General features: G+C 39.7%; 1 protein-coding gene across 1 annotated transcript in view; it reads right to left on the reverse strand.

Annotated features, from left to right (window-relative positions):
• LOC122908285 (SH3 domain-binding glutamic acid-rich protein-like) overlaps positions 1–24,142 on the reverse strand; it is a 48,986-nt gene that overhangs the window by 12,701 nt on the left and 12,143 nt on the right. Inside the window, exons 3-5 of the mRNA XM_044250912.1 lie at positions 19,847–19,927; positions 5,800–5,874; positions 4,591–4,683 (exon numbers count right to left, since the gene is read on the reverse strand). Coding sequence (XP_044106847.1) covers positions 4,591–4,683; positions 5,800–5,874; positions 19,847–19,927 — 249 coding nt within the window. The remainder of the gene's footprint in view (positions 1–4,590; positions 4,684–5,799; positions 5,875–19,846; positions 19,928–24,142) is intronic.

Genomic DNA, 24,142 nt, shown 5'->3' on the forward strand with positions numbered 1-24,142 from the left:
AGTAAGGCGCATCTTGGCCTCTGGCATTTAAGAGTCGGGACCCTTGGATTGGTGGTCAGGGGAGGTCCATTTCACTACAGGAGGTGATGGCTTCTGTCTCCGTTTCTGATTTGTTTTTTAAACCAAGAGTGATATTCTTAGATAAATATTTCTCACCATTAAAATGGCATCAGAGGGGCACCTGGGCAGCTCGGTCAGTGAAGCATCTGCCTTTGACTTGGGTCGTGATCCTGGAGTCCTGGATCATGTCGTGTTCCCTGCTCAGTGGGGAGTCTGCTTCTTCCTCCTTCCTCTCCCTCTGTTCCTTCCCCAACTCAAGCTTTCGCTCTTTCTGTGTCTCTCTCTCAAATGAATAAATAAAATCTTTTAAAAATAAATAAATAAGATAAGATGAAATAAGATAAAAAGGCATCAAGTACGTCCCGAGTGAGCATGTGCAGCAGTTAGAGGAACAAGCCCACGCTTCAGATGCTTACTCAGCTGGTTATCCCTCGGTTTACTGCTGCCAGATGCCGCAGGCAGTTGCTACTATTGTACACTTGAAAACTGTTCTTAACACACAAAGGGAAGGTCTGCAGTGATGGTGCACACTGAGTCAGCTCTCTAGTCCATTCCACAGAGAGGCAGCGCATCACATTCTGGTGTTCACACTGCCCCATGGCTATCAGGGACATCAGCCCTGGACGTCACGACAGGCAGGCTACATAGGACGCTGAACAATGTCCCTGTACATCTGTAATTATTTCAGAATGAAAGGTTAAAATATGTTTGGACTCTTTGTCATCAATAGTGTGGCTGAATGCAGGGATGAATGATGTTTTGTTCTCCTTAGCACACAACGCTGGGGACAGGGAATAGAGTTACTACCCCTCCCACATTCCAAGAAGAGAGCCACAGATTGGTGGTGGATCTGGGCTCCCGGGAAGAAAGCAGAGGCCTTGCTTTTTAAGACCCTAGGCCAGCTAGGAGAGGCGATGAATCTCGACAGTCCCTATAAAGGGGGCTTGGAGCTTGGGTTTGGAGTTGTCTTGACAGAAGCAGCCAGAGTGGAGACACAGGGGCAGAAGGGGAAACAGCGAACCCCAGGGCAGCAGATGTGCTCCGTCAGAGGCAGAGGGCCTGACCCAGCTGAGGGGCCAGTGCCACCAGCCCCTCAACCTGATGGAAGGTCCCGCCAGCGTGAGGTGGAGGGCTGAAGCAGATATCATGCTGTTAGACAAACAAAGAAGCTGACATTCTTGCCACATGATTTAGGACCCAAAGGAGGCCACGGGTCCTGGAACCCTTCTATTCCCCACGGAGGGAGCAGAGGGAGCCCTGCTGTTCAAATACAACCAGCCAGAAGGAGCAAAACAGCTTGCATGGAGCACTGGGTGTGGTGAAAAAATAATGAATACTGTTTTTCTGAAAATAAATAAATTGGGAAAAAAAAAAGAAAGAAATAAAAAAAATTTTAAAAATTATAATAATAAAGTAAAATAAAAGCAGGATGATGGGAATAAAAAAAAAAAAAAAAAGACTCCATGAAATCTTTGTCAGGTGGTTTTCAACAGACCAGAGCTTTACCCAAAAAAGCTCTGGCTTTTTGGATTGATCTGGGCTGTAAGATCTAGAAGAATCTACCAGGACGTGTCTAGTGTTTTGAAAATCAGTGTTTAAAGAGGTAAGACCTGGGGCGCCTGGGTGGCTCAGTGAGTTAAAGCCTCTGTCTTCGGCTCAGGTCATGATCCCAGGGTCCTGGGATCGAGCCCCACATCGGGCTCTCTGCTCAGCAGGGAACCTGCTTCCCCCTCTCTCTGTCTGCTCCTCAGGGAGCCTGCTTCCTCCTCTCTCTCTCTGCCTGCCTCTCTGCCTACTTGTGATCTCTGTCTGTCAAATAAATAAATAAAATCTTTACAAAAAATAAATAAATAAATAAAGAGGTAAGACCTAGTAATCTAGTTAGCTTCTCCGTTGGTTACAAATGAGCCGATCTAAGCCCAAGTGCACCGTGGGTCAAAAGGTGTGACGACAAGTAGCCTGGGTGGCCGTCCCATCCTAACCCTGAAAAACAAACCCAAGGTGTGCCTGGGCGGCTCCGTTGGCTGAGCGTTTGACTCTTGATTCCAGCTCAGATCATGATCTCAGGGTCAGGAGACGACCTAAGTCAGGCTCCAGGCCCAGCAGGGAGTCTGCGATTTCCTGCCCTCTGCCCCTCCCCCACGCACTCGCTCTTTCTTTCTCTCTCTCAAATAAATAAATAAATCTAAATGAATGAATGAATGAATGAACCCAAAAACACTTAAACAGATGGGAGGTTTTTTAAGTACAAAATGCCACCATTCAAATATCAGACAGTTTGGTCTCCTTTTCAAATTTCAGTCCATTTTCCTCTAGATTCAATCCCAAAGCTAATCATGTTACTATGTCATTTGCGATGCCCACTGACAAATCATGGGGTTTCTTTCTTATACAACTGAATTAAAGTAAGTCAAAGAGCATGGATCGCTTGTCAAATGAGAGAAAGTCAGAATCTATCTTTATGTAGAATATGATTAAGGAGTTGAAGATGAGTTTGATCATTAATGTGAGTAATACATTCATCTAAAATGAAAATGCCTGGACATCTGGGTGGCTCAGTTGGTTAAGCAACTGCCTTCCGCTCAGGTCATGATCCTGGAGTCCCGGGATCGAGTCCGGCATTGGGCTCCCTGCTTGGCAGGGAGTCTGTTTCTCCCTCTGACTCTCCCCCTTCTCATACTCTCTCTCTCAAATAAATAAATAAAATCTTTTTTAAAAAATAATAAATAAATAAAATTAAAATGCCTTTTACTTAGTCATTTCTCCACCAGAGCCCAGGCAAAAATAACAAAAATGATTTTTTTTTAATTCCTATCAGGATTCATAGGATTATAATTTACCTTGTAAAGAGTTCTCAATACAAAAAAAAAAAAAAAAAAATTATTAACAAAGAGGACCCCAGACCTGCTGGCTTACCACCTCCCTGAACAGTAGCTGAGAAGAGAAAGTAGACCCCTCTTTGCTATAGTTATGAAAATGTTACCTTCCCTGGGAGAAAGGGATTAGGGTATGTTTCTTTGTCTCTCTGTCTTACAGGAAGCAACTGGGTTTCAGAAAGTATAAATCAATAATACCATAAGAGGGCGCTAGGCAATTCCTGTAAAGTCTGCGTTATAAAAACATGGATTTTTAAGTGACAAGTAACGAGATTGATACTATATTTAATTTAAAATTTATTATCTCTGAATGACACAGGCTGCCATGAAACTCCATCTAACTTCTAGAGTGGGATTAAAGATCTTGTGTTTTTCCAAACTAAAGACTTCAAAGAGTCTTGAATTATCAACACTTTGAAATAGCCATCTTTTTTTTATTTTATTTTATTTATTTAACAGAGAGAGACACAGTGAGAGAGGGAACACAAGCAAGGGGAGTGAGGTGGGGAGAATCGGGCCTCCCGCTGAGCAAGGGGCCCTATGCGGAGCTTGATCTCAGGACCCTGGAACCACGACTAGAGCCAAAAGCAGATGCTTAATGACTGCTTATGACCAAGGCGCCCCTAGCCATCTTTAAATATGAGGAACTTACTGCCCTGGCCCCTCCAGATTTAAATTCTTTAAGATACAAATGAATTGATACCCACACCCACCCCAACAAGCCCATAACATGGTTCCCTAGGGCCCTTTCTAACCACATTCTATCTGCTGGGAATGAGATATCTACACCTCTTCTGGAATCAATAAATCAGTTAAAAAAGTCATAAGTAGATAAAAATGCGAACCATCATGGTTCAGTAAACAAGTCTTTGTTACAACTGGCCCAATGCATTTCGACCACTGAAACTCTGAGGGGGGCTCAGCCCAATGCCCCCAACCCCACACGCTCAGCTCCCTGAGCACCATCATTTCCGCTTACCTGGCTTCCCAGCTACATTTTCAGAATTCCATGACTAAGTGGCCCATCTGATACCCCATTCTCTCAGCCTGACCATTCTAGAACTACAGTCTACCCTGCGCTCCCATACCCACCCCCCTGCCCTTTATTCTGGGGCCCCTGAATTGGGACCCCTTTAGAATTAGATCACAGGTCTTGGAGCTGCTGATATTCCCATGATTGGATCTGAACCGACTATGGGTTTCCCTCCCCAGGGCCCCTTCTTTATCCCCAGGTCCTACTGGCTTCCCACAAAACATCCCACCCCCTTACCTCTGTGCCTTCAGTAGGCGATGCCCTTGGCAGGCGTTCACTGGGAATCCATCATTACTCATGACCAAGGAATAAGGTCCCTTGTTTTATGAAGAACTTGAACCTAACCTACCAGTCACAATACAACTATAGATTATTAAAGCCTTGTCTAGCCTGACCCTCCAGGCCTGGGTTCAGGGTCCTTCTCTGGCTTCCTTTTAATCCTCAACCTGCCTTAACCACGATAGTGAACACTTCCTCCTGCTTCCTCACTGGCTAAATGCTCAGCTCCTGGTTGCCCTGCTCACTTCAGTGTGCCCAGGAGGATTCCTGGCACATGGAAGGTGCTGCAATGCTTGTTGACCTGAATCCAGAGAAACCATGGGGCAAAAAACCAACACTCACATTCTTCTCTTGAGACTCAGCAAGGTCACCCGCGTCCCCGTTGTCCTCTTTTTGTGCCTCATTTTCTCCACTCTCTTCAGTCTTCTCTGTCCCCTGGTCATGAAGCAAACCCATGGTATCACTAACCTTAGATAAGATTTCGAGGGAAAACCAAACCACACATACTATGGTTTTCTTACTTGGATACACAGTATATAAACAAAGGGAACACAGACTTCCTATCTATTTGGTCACTTCGCTACTAGTACAGAATCACCACCCCCTGCATTGCTCATTGGGCCTCCTGTTGTTGGTCAGTACATGTGAGTCATGTGCATGGTAGAGAAATAAACACACTAATGAGGAACTATCATTCATCCATTTAAGGCTTATGAAGAGAACTCCAAAGGATTTGATATTCAGGCAGAGTTTGTTTTCTATTGCTTGAGTGGTGGCAGGTTTTATAATTTTAGAGAGTAAGAAAAGATGATAAAGAATAGAGAGAGAGATAATAGATGGATAGATGGATGGATGGATGGATGGATGGATGATGGATAGATGGATGGATGTACGGATGGAAGGATGGATGGGTGGGTAGATGGAGGGATGGATGATGGATGGATGGATGGAGGGATGATGAATGGATGTGATGGATGGATGGATGACGGATGGATGGATGGATGATGGATGAATGGATGGATGGACGGATGGAAGGAAGGATGGATGGATGGAGGGATGGATGATGGATGGATGGATGGAGGGATGATGGATGTGATGGATGGATGGATGATGGATGGATGGATGGATGACGGATGGATGGATGGATGATGGATGGATGGATGGAAGGAAGGATGGATGGATAGATGGAGGGATGGATGGATGGATGGAAGGATGGCTGGATGGATAGATGGAAGGATGGATGATGGATGGACGGATGGAAGGAAGGATGGATGGAAGGAAGGATGGCTGATGGATGGATGGATGGATGATGGATGAATGATGGATGGACGGATGGATGGATGATGGATAGGTGGATGAAGGATGATAGGTAGTGAATAAATATATGGATAGATGGATGGATGGTGGGTGGGTAGATGGATGATGGATGATAGATAAATAGATAGATAGAGACTCTATCTATGCAGAGTTGAATGACAGAAAAATGAAAACCAAGTAGACATTCTGAGGAAGGTAGTCAGGGGGAAGATGGTTCAAGATACTAACTCTTACCTCTACACTGCTCTGTTCCTCTCCCACTACATCACCATTGGGAAGAGAAGATGTTTCCTCAGATGATTTTTCCACCTGCATTATATAAATTGAGAATATTTGAGAATTTTCTTGAGGATAATAGCTTACATTTCAACATTTTTTAACTATTCAAATTATGTTTGTCTTCATCCTTCATTTTATCTTTACAACACTGTAGCCTGATAGGTAGGATGGTTACTACCACTCACACTTTAGAGATGAGAAAAGGCAGAAAGCGTAACACTGCAAATCAGAGGTGGGACTAGGTTTATGCCTCCTACTTTATGCTCTTCAGACTTACCCACAGTTGCCAACCTTCTAAAATATTAAGCTAATTTTCTCACCATAAGAAGTTGTTTTGTAACTGTGTGAGGTGATGGATATCAACTAAACTTATTATAGTAATCATTTCACAATATGTACATGCATCAGATCTTTATATTGTATACCTCAAACTAATACAATGTTACATGTAAATTATATCTCATCAAAATTGGGAGGAAAGCAGTTACTCGTATTTCAAAGGCAGTTAAACCATAGATTCATCCTCTAATGCCATGCTCCTATGATAGTCAATATCAAAATTTCCATATGTACCTGAAACTATCCTAATACATACATATAGGCTATTTTTTTATTGGTTGCTATTTTTGTTTAATTTTGTGGTTTTTCAAGCAGACATGGAAACATGGGGCACAACTTGATTTTTTAGCTTAATGTATCATGGACATTGGCCCAAGTTAAATCAGATGGTTCTAACCTCATTTAAAAAAAGAAAATCTGCTGAATATTAAATATACAATTTATTCAAATATTTCCCAGCTGACAGTTTTTCAGAAATTATCTGTTTGTACTTTATAAACAACACTTTACTAAGCTGAATAAAATAATGGGTTTTTTTAAATTTTTTTAATTAGATCTCTTTCCAAAAAAAGAAACTGTAACAATTCATATTCCATAGTAAATAAATGAACATTCTCTTTTCCTTAATCTTCATGACCAATGAAGATGACAGCTCTTTTTTATCTCCAATAACACATTGGGGACAAAAATGAATTTTATTTTTGTTTTAATTTATTTAATTTATTTAATTTTTTCTTAATTAATAAGAGAAAGCATATTTTTCATGAGTTTTAACCACTTATATTTCCTGCCCAGCTACCTGCCTTCATATCTTTTGCCCCTTTTCACTTCAGTTGTCTGTCTTTTATTGTCAATTTTTAGAGGTTCTTAATATAATAGAAATATTGGCTCTCTGTCATGTTACAACTTTTTTTTAGTCTATAAAGTTTTACAAATTTTGTTTTTCAGTTTTTAGTCTTTTACATACAATAAATTTATCTAATTTTTATTATCTGAAATGCAGTGCTCTTCTTCTACATTAATTAAGAACACCCACAGCTTTAATTACTCTTGAATTTAATTTTACATAGAATGTAAAGTAGGGCTCTGTTTTTTCATCCAGATAAACAGCAAAGTATATCTGCACTATTTATAGATCATCATTTTTCCATTTAATTAAGATGTTTTTGTCATTAAGTTTTATGTATATATTTGGATCTGTTAATATACTATTCTATATATGAATATCAAGACATACCCATGAATATATTTATCAGTTCCCATGCCAACATACTGCTTTTTTTTTAATTAAGATTTTTATTTATTTGTCAGAGAGAGAGAGGGAGAGAGAGCGAGCACAGGCAGACAGAATGGCAGGCAGAGGCAGAGGGAGAAGCAGGCTCCCCGCTGAGCAAGGAGCCCGACATGGGACTCGATCCCAGGACGCTGGGATCATGACCCGAGCCAAAGGCAGCCGCCCAACCAACTGAGCCACCCAGGCGTCCCCAACATACTGCTTTTATCAGTGTAGTGTTTAACGTGAATTTTAATACTCAGAAAGGCAAATTGCTACACAAAATCTTTTTTCAATTTTTCTCAGCTCTTCTCAGACATTTTTTATTCTAATAAATTTTAAAGTCATTTTTCCTGGTGTCAAATTTTTTAAAATAAGCTTTTGGTTAAAACAGCATTAAATAGGGGTGTCTGGGTGGCACAGTTGGTTAAGCATCTGACTTTTGGTTTTGGCTCGGGCCATGATCTCCGTGTTCTGAGATCAAGCCCTGCATGGGCCTCCACTACCAGCATGGAGTCTGCTTGACATTTTCTCTCCTTCACCCTCTGCCCCTCCCACTTGCGCTCTCTTTCTCTCTAAAATAAATAAATAGATAAATCTTTAAAAAATAAAATGAAATAGCATCAATTATATTTGTTAGTTTAGAAAATGTTCACTTCTTATCGTGTAGTCAACATATCCAGACACATTGTAGGTCTGCCTATCACTTTAGTATTTGTAGGTGTCCATTAGAACAAAATTATGGTCTTCATAATATGAAGCCCCATATTTTTCTTGAAAAATTTATTCATAATTATTTTATGGATTTTTATCACCATCGTGAATGAGGTTTGATTTTTACATTCTAACTTCCTATCCATTATTGTTGATATAAACAAAAACTACTAATGTTTGTTTTTCTTTTATCCAGAAATGTCATAAACTCTTAATTCTAATAGATTTTATTGAAGTTTCTTGAGATTTCTAGGTGTACAATTACATCATATACAAATAAAGATAATTTTTAAATTTCACATGTATTACATATATACACGATACATTTTATTTTCCTACATTACTATAGTAACTACAACTTTTAAAACAAAGTTTAATAACATAGTGATGACAAGCATGCTATCTTGCCTTTAATTGTAATAGAAATGATTTAGTATGTCATGATTCATTGTGACACTTACAGCTGCCTTTTGATAATTGGTTTTTATCATGTTTAATTAGTTTCCTTCTGTTTATATTTTAATCCATTTTAGTTTTAACTAGGAAAGTCTGAAGAATTTTATCAAATATCTTGTTGGTATTTATGGAAACAAACATATGGGTTTACTCCATCAATCAGTTCATGGAACTAAGTATGTTAAATACTGCTTTGTATTATACAGTTTGCTAACATTTTATTTAGACTTTTCCCCTCTGTACTTATAACAGGAATTGATCTAGGTAAAATTGGAAGTATTCTAAGTAATATATCAACTGGTCAGGGGTTTATTCTATTTCATTTTTCTGTTAAAATTATATATAATCAAATTACATGTATGTATTCAAATTACATATACTCAAATTATATATATATAATTATATACTCAAATTATATATTTATAATTTGAGTATATGTATATATACTCATATATATATGAGTATGTATATGTATGCATATATATATATATTTATATGGGCATGTCCATATGAACAAAGACACATACTTTCTCCCTCATTTGTATTTAATTGATTTTGGGTTTTGTTGGGTTCATACTGCCTACATTTTTATCTTGTTTTCCTATTGTTAGTTATTTAAATTGAATATTTCTTTTAGAGGCACCTGTGTGGCTCTCTCAGTTAAGCATCCGACTCTTGATCTCAGCTCAGATCTTGATTTCAGGGTCATGAGTTCAATGCTCACATCAGGCTCCACACTGGGCATGGAATCTACTTATAATTAACTATTTTACTAAGTTTTTACCATTCTTTTTTATTTTTTCCGTTCTTTTTCAATCATAAGAGTATTTAAAAGTAATAATTTTACTCTGTGTAGAGAGAGATTTGCTCATATATTGGGGTTTGGATATGAAATAACCTCTCTTGTTTACTATTTGATGATTTATCATATCGAGAGTTTTTTTGAGGGGGAGGGGCAGAGAGAGAGAGAATCATATACAGATTCCATGTCCAGCACAGAGACCCACTTGGGGCTTCATCTCTTGACCTCAAGATCATGAACTGAGCTGCAATCAAGAGCTGGGTGCTTAACCAACTGAGCCACCCAGGTGCCCCTATAATACCAGTTTTATTTTCTTTGGGATATGGGGTTATTTGAAATGGGATATGTTTATTTCTTAAGTTTCTATGATATTTTTCTTTCAGGTTGTAATTCTGTGTTTGGGATAAGAACATACTCTGTAAAATCATTCCCTTCTGAAATTTATGAAAGTTTTCTTTTTGACCAAGTATATGATCACTGTGGAAAATGTTTTAATAAGTACAAGGGAAGACTAAATTATTAATATCAATCTAATATACTGTTACTCATGTGAGTATGCATAAGTATATCCTATACACATCTATTAAATCAAGTTTCTAATTATAATTGTACCTGATAAGTAATAAATACAATGTATCTATTAAAAGATGTTTTTAATAAGTTTTCATTTTATTTCTAGGAGTTTCTGATTCATGTATTTGTGTATTTGACTGCTATCATGATCCATAAAGATTCAGGACTACTGTATTTTCTTCATAGATTTTTATCATTTTTCATTGTATTATACGTTTTTCCTATTTAATGCTTTTGGCCTTGAATTCCTCTTTGTCTGATATCATTAATCCTACTCCAGCTTTCTTGTTGTTTGTACAGGCCTGCTGTATACTCATTCTTTTATTTCAAGTTTTCTTGAAATGACTGTCTTATTATGCACTCATAAATAACATATGACTCAATCTTTGTTAAAATCCAATTTCACTGTCGACTCCAATTCCCTTACAGCCAAGTAATCTCCTTTTGAACCCAACCTTCCAACAGATAATGACTATAAATTCTGAATCAAAAAGAGAAACAAACAGGGGCACGTGGCTAGCCCAGCTGGTAGAGCACGCAACTCTTAATCTAGGGTCGTGAGGTTAAGACCCATGTTGGGTGTGGAACCTACTTTAAAAAACAAACAAATAAGCAAGCAAACAAAAGAAAAAATAAGAGGAAAATGAGCCAAAGCAAGAAGATTCAAGGGAGACTTGAAATTTGAATGATAAAAATTATTTGTATATCCATGTTCATAGCAGCATTGTTTACAATAACCAAGAGGTAGGTACAATCCAAATGTCCATGAATGAGTGAATGAACAAAATGTTGTATATACATACAATGGAATGTTATTCAGCCTTAAAAAGAAAAGTTATCCTATCTCATACCACCACACATATGAAACTTGATTGCATTATGTGAAATGAAATAAGCCACTCACAAAAAGACAAATGTTGTTTGATTCTACCTATATGAGATATCTAAAATGGTCACAATTAGGGGTGCCTGGGTGGCTCAGTCATTAAATGTCTGCCTTCGGCTCAGGTCATGATCCCAGGGTCCTGGGATCGAGCCCTGTATCAGACTCCCTGTTCAGCAGGAAGCCTGCTTCTCCCCCTCCCACTCCCCCTACTTGTGTTCCCTCTCTCGCTTTGTCTCTCTGTGTCAAATAAATAAATAAAATCTTTAAAACGGTTTCACTTATTTGTGGAGCATAACAAATAGCATGGAGGACATGGGGAGTTAGAGAGGAGAAGGGAGTTGGGGGAAATTGGAAGGGGAGGTGAATCATGAGAGACTATGGACTCTGAAAAACAATCTGAGGGGTTTGAAGTGACGGTGGGGGGACGTTGGGGGAACCAGGTGGTGGGTATTATAGAGGGCATGGATTGCATGGAGCACTGGGTGTGGTGAAAAAATAATGAATACTGTTATGCTGAAAATAAATAAATTAATTTAAAAAAATAAAAATAAATAAAATAAAATAAAAATAAACAAACAATAAAAATAAAATAGTCAAATTTATAGAAACAGAAAGTAAATTATCATGGAAGGAACTGGAGGAAAGGAGGAAATTGGCAGTTGCATGAGTATAGTATTTTTCTTTTGCAAAGTGAAAAAGTTCTAGAGATCTTTTGCACAGCAATATGAAAATACTTAACATTACTGAACTATGTAATTTAAAATGGCTAAGATGGGGCGCCTGGGTGGTTCAGTGGGTTAAGCCACTGCCTGAAGGTGAGGATTTCAGGGTTCTGGGATTGAGCCTTTGTCTGGCTCCCCACTCGGCAGTGAGTCTGATTCTCCCTCTCTCTCTGCCTGCCTCTCTGCTGATTTGTGATCTCTCTCTCTGTCAAATAAATAAATAAAATCTTTTTTTAAAATGGCTAAGATGGTTTTGAAAAAAAGAAAGAGGACAATGACACTGAGTGAGTTACTGTTTGGGGGGCCTAAGTCTGAGAATAAGCAAATCTTATTGGGGAGATAAAACCAACAGAAAACTCGGGGGGTTTTAACTGAAGAATCAGGAAATAGAACTTGGGGCAACCATAGCTACTAGGAAATGAGGACAGAATCCTGGACAGGAGAGAGGGAGCCCCAAATTCTGCAGCCTTGCTGTTGGGAATGTTAGAACTTCCTTGGATGGCCACGGTGAGAAGAACAGTATTTCCTGTGATGTGGGGTTTCTGCCACGCAGTAGTCACCCCCACAGCATTCTGTGAACATAATGCTCTAATGTGGGCATGACTGCCCTCATCTCCATCAGCCAGAGAAAATCCAATTACATATGTAAGTGGATGCTTGTTACTGATATCTTAATAATATTCCCCTGACCAAAATAATGTATAAAAGACCTTGATCCTGGGCACCGTGGTGGCTCAACTAGTTAAGTGCCCAGCTCTTGGTTTTAACCCAAGTGCTGATTTCATGGGTCATGGGATCAAGCCCCAAGATGGGCTCTGTGCTCAACAGGGAGTTTGCTGGTGATTTTCTCTCCCTCTCTTTTTCTTTCAAATGAAATCTTAAAAAAACAAAAAACAAAACAAAACAAAAAGACATTGATTCTAGTGCTTCCTTGCCTGACATTTGACAACCACAGTATAGGTTATCCATCATAATTTCAGTAATTTGCTTTAAATATCAAATTGATCATATCTTATGTCTTTCATTTCAATCTAGCATGTTCTAGAGCAATAGTTTACACCTAGAGATTCCCATCACCTTCATACAGTTGTATTACTATATAGGTGTTTAGGACCTAGTCCAGATCTACTGACTCTCCTCACTTGATGTTCTTGATATATTCCTATCATACATGGTGAGCGTGTGCTTGGCATTCATGGTATCTTTCATGGGGCATTGCTTGGTATATTCATGGTATAATATGTTTCTGGATAATTATCTTATATCAGGAGTTTTCTTCCATTCATCCACTTTTTTACAAATAAGATACAATGTTTTCTAACTTTGAAAACAGGCTTAGGGATTATGTTTATAGATATCTTATCTAAAACTTTTTGGACAGAGTTTATTGTTTTGTTTTTGCATGCCAGAGAAACAACCACAGTTTCGTATCGGGTGCATTATTCTTGTTAGAATCCCCATAAAGACTTTTACCTTCAAAAAAATCATTAAAAAATTAACCACGGTTATTTTAAGTCTTCTGTCTTCCACAGTTGTTTTTCTTAGCTTGTTTCATTCTGCTGTTTCCCTGAAAGCTTTTGCAGTCCACTACAAGCCAGACTGCTTCATTCATCACATAGAATGACCCAGAGCCCTCAAGAAAAAGACTATATTCCAGGTACTTTGGGGTATAGGCTTCTGATGGCAACACTTAAAGATCATTGAGACCATACCAGTGGACTGAGACAGAATTTCCAGAACCCTAGCTGAGAAGCAGATGGATTCATGAGACTACCAACCCCAGATCCAGCAGAATGAAAATTAATTACATAGAAATTAATGAATCAGTGAAGGATGAGTACGGTTTTTGTTTGGTTTACTGTTGGTGTTATCTTAATGTCCTATTTTCTGAATATATAAGGAAACCCTCTGTCTTTCCTGTTAAGCTTTTTATAAATCACAACAATGTGGCAGACTCTATTTTTGTACATTGAAATGAGACATTTGTAAGTGATATCCCCTCTGCCTGAGCCCTTCGGAACTTGAAAATTCTTATTAAGTCTTTCTGTGTTTCATGGCAATAAAGGTCTCTGCCTAGGTTCCCTTAGAATGTGTAAACCTTATTGCCAGGACATAACTGGAAACTGTGTATACAACCAAAGCCTTGCCAGGAGTGTGCTATTAACAATGATGCTCATTTAATCAGATATGACCAGATGGTTTTAAAGAACTATGGTTGCCTTTACGGAGCCAGTGCTTACTGGCAAAGCCCTCATCGGGAAAACTGTCCTCATACTTGGCCCCCGTACAGCCTGCTTTAGACAAAAACAATATTCCAAAAGCAAAAATGCTGAGTATGTTACTTAATATCACTTTATAAACATACATTGTCTATCTAATTGTTCAAGAGTATCTATTTTAAGAGTGAGATTAATTTCCTTGTTGATACTTATCCACAATGTTGTTTACTACACATTGACACTGTGGCAAATAATATCATTTCCATAAATCATCAAATGTCTGTCTTCCCAAAGGGCAATTGAAGGACTTTCCCCACATGTGCATGCATAAACACCTATAAATCCAAGCAATGCTGACAACACCAGAGGTTCCAGCACAATCTGTGCTGCTAATTAGTGCAGTATCTGCAGAGATCATGTATGTCCTATGAGCTTCAAGCCCCTCCTCTGGAAAGAGCAGAATCAGGACTGGACGGTCTCTTACCTCTCTCTAGGCTGGGTTTTATAATTCCATGGCCAGACCTTTCTTTCACTTAGTTAAAGAGAATTTCATGCAATATGACAAGACTTAAGCACAGATCAGGGCGGGATATAAAAACTGAAATTAGATATTTTTTTAATGGGACAAGATAAAACTTAGCAGAGGCTGAAATAGATTTACATATCTTAGTAGGATATATCTCAAAGGATAATGTTGTTTTTTAAACAGCCAGCTATAGAACATTCTAAAAAATGTGATACCAATCAGGCATTAAAAGTACAAAATAACATACGCATTGCTCGTGGAGATAAATATGCAATATATATATGTAGTTTCATATCTAATTTTTTTAAATTCATGATGTTGAATAAGGAAAGGTTAAGTATAGGCAAAGAGAGGAAGGGGCCCCTGGCTAGGCTCTAAGGCTATTCCTGGCAGGAAGAAGCTAAGCCAGAGAGAACAAGTGATAAGGGAAGAGACAGGACCACCTGGCTGTGATGTGAGGGAGCATCACTCTCTGTAATTACATTGTAATTTCAGAACATGACCAGACCTCAAAGAAGTCAGTCATTAAGGATGTTATCAATAGTCCACACGCAAACCAAGATGGCACAAGAATCTCAAGGCCACAAGCTTCCTGGTCAAGTTTTTGATGAAAAACCGCCACTAGAAGCCCTCAGTGGCAACCCATTCGGGAACCACCTCATTCAAGAGAGCTGCTTCTTTCCTTTCTGCTCTCACCCTCACTTAATAAACTTTCACTTCATTTCACCCTTTTTTGTCCCTGAGATTCATTCTTCTACTCTGTGAGACAAGAACCCTGCAATCTTGCAACAACGTTGACAGTCCCCAGGGAGGGAGGGAAGCAAAGTAACCTTATAATTGCTCTGTAACGTTTGAGTTGTTTAACCAAAGCAAATATGGCATCACATTCATTTTCCAGAGACACGTATGTGAATACTAAAATGAGTCCCTCATTTAGTGCTTGCTAAACAGAAGTGTGCGTCAGAGCTGGTGCAGCCACTCTGGAAAACAGCATAGACGTTCCTCAAAAAGTTGAAAATAGACCTACCCACGACCATATTATGCTAAGTGAAATTAGTCAATCAGAGAAAGACAATTATCATATGATCTCTCTGACATGAAGAATTTGAGAGGCAGAGCAGGACATCATGGGAGTCGGGGGAGGTGATACAAGAAGGGATCAGGAGGGAGACAACCCATTAAGAGACTCTTAAACTCATGAAACAAACTGAGGGTTGATGGGGGATGGAGGGGAAGGGATAGGGTGTCTGGGTGATGGACAGTGGGGAGGGTATGTGCTATGGTGAGTGCTGTGAGTTGCATAAGACTGATGATTCACAGACCTGTCCCCTGGGACAAATATTACATCATATGTTCATTAAAAAAACAGATTGCCCCCCCCCAAAAAAGAAAGAAGTGTGCATCAGAATCAACCAAAGAACTTTTTTTAAGTGAAAATCCCCAGGCCTCTCCCAGTAATTCAGAATCAGCAGGTCAAACAAACTCTGGCATCTGAATTTTTAAAACTATACAAGTGTTTCTACAGCACAACAACCTGTAATATAAAATAGTACCATTTAAAATGAAACCAAGCAAAAGATACACAAATGGTCATAACAGCATTACTCATATAGCTCAAAAATGAAAACAATTCTTGACTGTTTCCTTTGCTGTGCAGAAGCTTTTGATCTTGTTGAAGTCCCAAAAGTTCATTTTTGCTTTTGTTTCCTTTGTCTTTGGAGACAAAGAGGCAACCCACGGAGTGGGAGAAGATATTTGCAAGTGACAGTACAGACAAAAGGTTGATATCCAGGATCTATAAAGAACTGCTCAAACTCAACACACACAAAACAGGCAATCATATCAAGAAATGGGCAGAAGATATGGACAGACACTTCTCCAGTGAAGACATACAAATGGCTATCAGACACATGAAAAAATGTTCATCATCACTAGCCATCAGGGAGATTCAAATTAAAACCACATTGAGATACCACCTTACACCAGTTAGAATGGCCAAAATTAGCAAGACAGGAAACAACGTGTGTTGGAGGGGGTGTGGAGAAAGGGGAACCCTCTTACACTGTTGGTGGGAATGCAAGTTGGTGCAGCCACTTTGGAGAACAGTGTGGAGATTCCTCAAGAAATTAAAAATAGAACTTCCCTATGACCCTGCCATTGCACTCCTGGGTATTTACCCCAAAGATACAGATGGAGTGAAAAGAAGGGCCATCTGTACCCCAATGTTTATAGCAGCAATGACCACGGTTGCCAAACTGTGGAAAGAACCAAGATGACCTTCAACAGACAAATGGATAAGGAAGATGTGGTCTATAAACACTATGGAGTATTATGCCTCCATCAGAAAGGACGAATACCCAACTTTTGTAGCAACATGGACGGGACTGGAAGAGATTATGCTGAGTGAAATAAGTCAAGCAGAGAGAGTCAATTATCATATGGTTTCACTTATTTGCAGAGCATAACAAATAGCATGGAGGACATGGGGAGATAGAGAGGAGAAGGAAGTTGAGGGAAATTGGAAGGGGAGGTGAACCATGAGAGACCATGGACTCTGAAAAACAATCTGAGGGATTTGAAGGGGTGGGGGGTGGGAGGTTGGGGTACCGGGTGGTGGGTATTATAGAGGGCACGGATTGCATGGAGCACTGGGTGTGGTACAAAAACAATGAATACTGTTATGCTGAAAATAAATTTTTAAAAAAAATGAAAACAATTCAAGTATTCATCAACTGGTAGGTGGATAAGTAAAATGTGGTCTCTCCATACAATAGAATATTATTCTGCATAAAAAGGAAAAGAAGTCCTGATACATACTAGAAAATGAATGAACCTTGACAACATTATACTAAGTTAAAGAAGCCAGGCAGAAGGAACACAATGTTGTGTGATTTCATTTCTACAAAATGCTGAGAAGAGGAAAGTCTATATAGAAGCAGTACATCAGTGGTTCCTTAGGGCTGGGAGCATGGTTAGGTTGAGGAATGGGGTGTAATAGCTAAGGGGTACTGGATTTTTTGGGGGTGACTGATGAAAAATGGAAGTAGATCATGGTGATGGTTGCACAAATCTGTGACTATACTAAAAAGCCAGTAATTGTATACTTCTGGTAGGTGAATTTTGTGATGTCTGAACTACAACTCGGTTTTATATTTTTAAGATGACAACCAAAAATTAAACATTTAATTTCATTATGTAACTGAGAAGTAAATTAGACAGAATTAACTGACTAATTAACTGAATTAATATGGAAAGGACTTAAGAGAAGGATAGATAATGATACTTGCCTTTTTAAAAATATTTTATTTATTTGAGAAAGAGAGAGTGTGAGCAGGGAGAGGAGCAGAGGGAGGAGAAACAAACCTAAACCAAGAGCAAAAGCCCACAGTCCCGGATCCCTAACAGAAAGCCAACAGATCAGCACTAAGTCAACCCATGGTAAAGCTTACCACACAGAAAGTTATGACCATGGATCTAGACCATCCATTCAACTTTTTAGCAACTCGTTCTTAGATAACCAAGGGTCCGCAGACATCTTAGGAAACATCTTACAGAAAAATAAAAAGGAAACAGAAAGGAAACACAATGGTCACTTGTTTGTCCTCACTTGACTCAATCTCTCAGAAGCGTTGGACCCTCGTCCATGAAAAATGCTCCTCCTTGGCAGCCTTCATGCCACACGCTCCTGGTCTCCTTCTGACTCAGACTCTCCATCTCGGCCTCTTCAGGTGGCCTCTGCTTCTCCTCTACCCAGCTTTAAGCTTGGAGTACCTCCAAGCCCATCGTCCTTCCTGTCAACCCTCCCCCTTTATTTTAGCCCCACCCGCATGCCAGCAGACCCCACATATGCATTTCTTCAACCAGACCTCAGTGAGACACACAGCAATCTGCAACTGCCTACCTCACTTCTTCAATTAGTTGTCTCATTCAGACCTAAAAAAAAACCCTGAAAAGTCGGTCCTCCACTAAAGTGAATGCATACACCCAACAACCAGAAACCCCATCCTCACACCCACATTCAATCTATCAGCAAGTCTTACCAATTCTTCCTCAAAACAGACCTAAAATCATCCACTTCCATGCAGTTCTATCCCACCACCCTATTCCAAGCTGCCATGAATTCTCATCTGTATTACTATGGGAGTATGCACCCTTTTAGTCCATTCATCCCACAGTAACCAAATGACTTTTCAAAAAGGAAATAAGATTACTTCTCTGCTTAAACCACTTACAATGTTTCCACTGCATGTAAGACAGAATCCAGAGCCCCACTATGGCCCATGGGATGTCCACCTGCAACTCCCACCTCCTATGGTACCTCCACCCTTCACTGCAGCAATGTGGGCCTAATGGCAGTTTTAGAACTTTCCACATTCTTTCCTGCCTCAGGACTTTGTACTCGACCTTCCCTTTGCCTGAAACAGTCTTCCCTCTACCTTTCCTTCTCGTCTTCAAGACACAAGTGACCTGAATGTCCCCACCAAGAAATGTACCTTAACACCAAGGCACCATGTCTTTCATATAGTAAGTAAACTAACATGACCCCATTAATAAACACCTATACCAAATAAAACTCCCATACCAAACTCCAATGCCAAATATAAAAGAATGAATTGCATGTAATAGCTTTTCTTAACTGTGAATAGCATATATGAAATGTATTGCATTTAAGTTGGTCAAAGCCAAAAAGGTGTTTCACTAAAAGGGAAGATTTTCTTCCTCATATAAAACCTTATTAGCAATTGTGAAATCTACATGTTACCTTTGGAGAAGGAATTGCCACTAGACCTTCGATGTTAACCTAGGCACTAAGAGGTCCCGAGTGGCATAACCTGAAGAATGCTGACCTATGAAAGACAGCACAGCCACATGCCTCTGAGACAGACCCATCTCTATAAGGCAGGCTTTTGAGTTATTTCTCCTACAATAAGAATTAATTTGGACTCAGCCATCACAAATCTCTTTTGAAATGAAGCTGAGGACAAGCTAACAAATTAATTAAGGAACAAATGAATTAAACTAATGCGTACTTGTCTTGACTGGTGGAGAGTCATGTGTGAGATTCTTGGGAGAAGTAACGATGCAGAGGCTGGTGCGTGGACTGAGCCAGGTGATCTCCATCAGGCAGAGTCAGGATATTGGCTTTATCAGCCTAATTCTGTAGTTAACTGACATAATTATGTGTAATCAAAGATAAGACAACACCAGAAGAGAAAAAGAGGGTGAGATTTATCTCGTTCTTGTGTCTGGATCTCACCTTTCCCCTCTCTAAAAAAGCAAAGTCAACTCATTTTAAATAGAATTAATACAGGTGATGTATTATTATAAAATTAACTAAAATAAGCTACACATGTGTAAGACTTCATCCGAATAAGGAATTTATTTAAACTATGTGGATGTAGAGGTCATCATTTATTAAACAGTCTTGGATATGATTTCTAGCTTCATTTATTATGACTTGTGTGGAGACCCAGTGGGGTGTTCAAGCTTACCTTTGAGCCTGGAGGGGGAGCCAAACCCAGAAATGAATAAATAATATTCTCTTCTTTTGCAGAGAAGAAAGAGTCAAAATCCTGGAAGCAAAGAAAAAGAATGTTTAAACCCCACTGCACAATTGTGAGCCAGAATATTTGCCTAAGTTGATCATTTTTATTAGTCATTAACTTGGAAGATACAACTCAAAAGTTTATCCCAGTTTGTTTTGTCAAAGATGACTAACCCCCGAAAGTTAAGAAATCTCTAACCATGAACTATAAGTTCATTTTTATCATTCCACTTTGCAGAATACAAAGCAGCGAGAATAAGCACACACAGGCGCGCGCGCGCACACACACACACACACACACACCTGTTTGTGCCCAGGAATTGCAGACAAGACTCAGATATACAGAATGAAAGAATTCTCCGTAAGTGTCATATCTTCAGCTGGTTTTCTTAAAATTTGGCCCCATGGATTTGGACCCTGATCAGCTGAGACTAAGACAACACAGGGTTTCTCCAGAGTTACTGTAATAGCTTCTACGGGACAAGACCCATCTCAGACCTTTTGACACCAGCCGCTGCAGGATCATGGAGGGCTTATGGTGGCACCTGTTTTGGCAGAGTGGGAAAAACTACAAAGTGTGGTGAAACCTGGTAGCTGATTGAAATCTGGAGCTCAGTGAAGCCCCACTTTGCCCCCCACCATATGCCCACCCAGGGGTCCAGCCCTAAACCCTCTCTTCAGGAGCATGATTGTCAGGAGCCCAGAAGAGTTTCCTTTCATATAGTTAAAACATAGGAGCACTTCCCCCAGACGACTTCGTGACTGCCTGTCTCTGTCATCGGGGCAGCGATCAGTTTCTCCACGCACTAAGGACAGTGTGTATGGCCCAGTTTGAACAGAGGGTGCTCAAACCAGCTTAGTGTTACTGCCCACTCTACTCTTACATGTGTTAAGAAGCATAAAACCAAATACAGGCCACTGACATAGGGAAGAAACCGTTATGTACACTTTCACCACTCTTGTTCAACATAGTATTAGAAGTCCTAGCAACAGCAATCAGACAACAGAGAGAAATAAAAGGTATCCAAATTGGTAATGAAGAAGTCAAACTCTCTCTCTTCGCAGATGACATGATTCTTTATATGGAAAACCCAAAAGACTCCACCCCCAAACTACTAGAACTCATACAGCAATTCAGCAACGTGGCAGGATACAAAGTCAATGTGCAGAAATCAGTGGCTTTCTTATACACTAACAATGAAAATACAGAAAGGGAAATTAGAGAATCGATTCCATTCACTATAGCACCAAGAACCATAAGATACCTTGGAATAAACCTAACTAAAGAGGTAAAGGATCTGTACTTGAGGAACTATAGAACACTCATGAAAGAAATTGAAGAAGACACAAAAAGATGGAAGACCATTCCATGCTCTTGGATCGGAAGAATAAACATTGTTAAAATGTCTATACTGCCTAGAGCAATCTATACTTTTAATGCCATTCCGATCAAAATTCCACCGGCATTCTTCAAAGAGCTGGAGCAAATAATCCTAAAATTTGTATGGAATCAGAAGAGATCCCGAATCGCTAAGGAAATGTTGAAAAACAAAAATAAAGCTGGCGGCATCACCTTACCTGATTTCAAGCTTTATTACAAAGCTGTGATCACCAAGACAGCATGGTACTGGCATAAAAACAGACACATAGACCAGTGGAACAGAGTAGAGAGCCCTGATATGGACCCTCAACTCTATGGTCAATTAATCTTTGACAAAACAGGAAAAAATATACAGTGGAAAAAAGACAGTCTCTTCAATAAATGGTGCTGGGAAAACTGGACAGCTATATGTAGAAGAATGAAACTCGACCATTCTCTTATACCGTACACAAAGATCAACTCAAAATGGATAAAAGACCTCAACGTGAGACAGGAATCCATCAGAATCTTAGAGGAGAACATAGGCAGTAATCTCTTTGATATCAGCCACAGCAACTTCTTTCAAGATACGTCTCCAAAGGCAAAGGAAACAAAAGCGAAAATAAACTTCTGGGACTTCATCAAAATCAAAAGCTTCTGCACAGCAAAGGAAACAGTCAAAAAAACAAAGAGGCAACCCACGGAATGGGAGAAGGTATTTGCAAATGACAGTACAGACAAAAGGTTGATATCCAGGATCTATAATGAACTCCTCAAACTCAACCCACACGAAACAGACAAACACATCAAAAAATGGGCAGAAGAGGGACGCCTGGGTGGCTCAGTTGGTTGGACGACTGCCTTCGGCTCAGGTCAATGATCCTGGAGTCCCAGGATCGAGTCCCGCATCGGGCTCCCAGCTCCATGGGGAGTCTGCTTCTCTCTCCGACCTTCTCCTCGCTCACGATCTCTCTCACTGTCTCTCTCTCAAATAAATAAATAAATAATCTTTAAAAAAAAATGGGCAGACGATATGAACAGACACTTCTCCAATCAAGACATACAAATGGCTATCAGACACATGAAAAAATGCTCATCATCATTAGCCCTCAGGGAGATTCAAATTAAAACCACATTGAGATATCACCTTACACCAGTTAGAATGGCCAAAATTAACAAAACAGGAAACAACATGTGTTGGAGAGGATGTGGAGAAAGGGGAACCCTCTTACACTGTTGGTGGGAATGCAAGTTGGTGCAGCCTCTTTGGAGAACAGTGTGGAGATTCCTCAAGAAATTAAAAATAGAGCTTCCCTACGACCCTGCAATTGCACTCCTGGGTATTTACCCCAAAGATACAGATGTCGTGAAAAGAAGGGCCATCTGTACCCCAATGTTTATAGCAGCAATGGCCACAGTCGCCAAACTATGGAAAGAACCAAGATGCCCTTCAACGGATGAATGGATAAGGAAGATGTGGTCCATATACACTATGGAGTATTATGCCTCCATCAGAAAGGATGAATACCCAACTTTTGTAGCAACATGGACGGGACTGGAAGAGATTATGCTGAGTGAAATCAGTCAAGCAGAGAGAGTCAATTATCATATGGTTTCACTTATTTGTGGAGCATAACCAATAGCATGGAGGACAAGGGGCGTTAGAGAGGAGTAGGGAATTTGGGTAAATTGGAAGGGGAGGTGAACCATGAGAGACTATGGACTCTGAAATTCAGTCTGAGGGGTTTGAAGTGGCGGGGGGGTGGGAGGTTGGGGTACCAGGTGGTGGGTATTATGGAGGGCACGGCTTGCATGGAGCACTGGGTGTGGTGAAAAAACAATGAATACTGTTTTTCTGAAAATAAATAAATTGGAAAAAAAAAGAAACTGAAGACTAAAAAGTAAAAACCTGGTTAACTGAAAATAATAATAAAATAATAATAATAATGTAAAAAAAAAAAAGTTATGTATTCTTGTGTGTCAATCTTACCCAAAGCTTTATTTTCCTACCTGTTGCCCAGACTCACTCAGTGGCTAATTATACTCTCTCACACGGAATGCATTTTTGTGAGCTGCCTCAAATCTTAGCTGGAGGAACTAGAGCATCAAGGGCAAGTGGTCATTTGGTATGGATTCCTGGAGCAGGCATACGCAGGATGTTAAAGATTACATGATAGATGGGCGCCTGGGTGGCTCGGTCAGTTGAGCACTGGATTCTTTGATCTCAGCCCAGGTCATGATCTCAGGGTCATGGGATCAAGCCCCACATCAGGCTCCATGCTCAGTGGGGAGTCTGCTTGAGATTGTCTCTCTTCTTCTCCCTCTGCTACTCCCCCCAACCATGTACTCACACACTCTCTCTATCTCTCTCAAATAAATAAATAAATCTTTTTTAAAAGATTATATGATAGAACACATTAGTAGTAGTAGTAGAGAATAGGTGAAATACAATAAAGTAAATTCATTCCATTTTACAAAAATTCCATAAAGATCTGTAACTTCTCTAGTTGGCCAACTCTAGAAGCTTTCAAATCAAGAAAGGTTTTCTTTTTTATCTTTTTCAAGATTTTATTTGTTTATTTCAGACAGAGAGAGAGAGCATGAGTGGGGGTGGGGGCTAAGGGGGTTAAGGGCAGAGGCAGAGGGAGAAGCAGACTCCCTGCTGAGCAGGGAGCCCGACACAAGGCTCAATCCCAGGACCCTGGGATCACGTCTTGACCCCAAAGGTAGATGCCAACCGACTGAGTCACTCAGGTGCCCCAGAAAATGTTTCTTATCATTGAGTGAATTGTCTTTTGCTTCAACTTAGGTCTAAATAGCTTCTCTTTTTTTTTTTTCTTTCTCTCTGTCTCTTTTTTTTTTCCAAATAGCTTTTCTATCTTC

Source organism: Neovison vison, chromosome 6 (genome assembly GCF_020171115.1).
Source record: "Neovison vison isolate M4711 chromosome 6, ASM_NN_V1, whole genome shotgun sequence".
Classification (NCBI taxonomy): Eukaryota; Metazoa; Chordata; class Mammalia; order Carnivora; family Mustelidae; genus Neogale; species Neogale vison.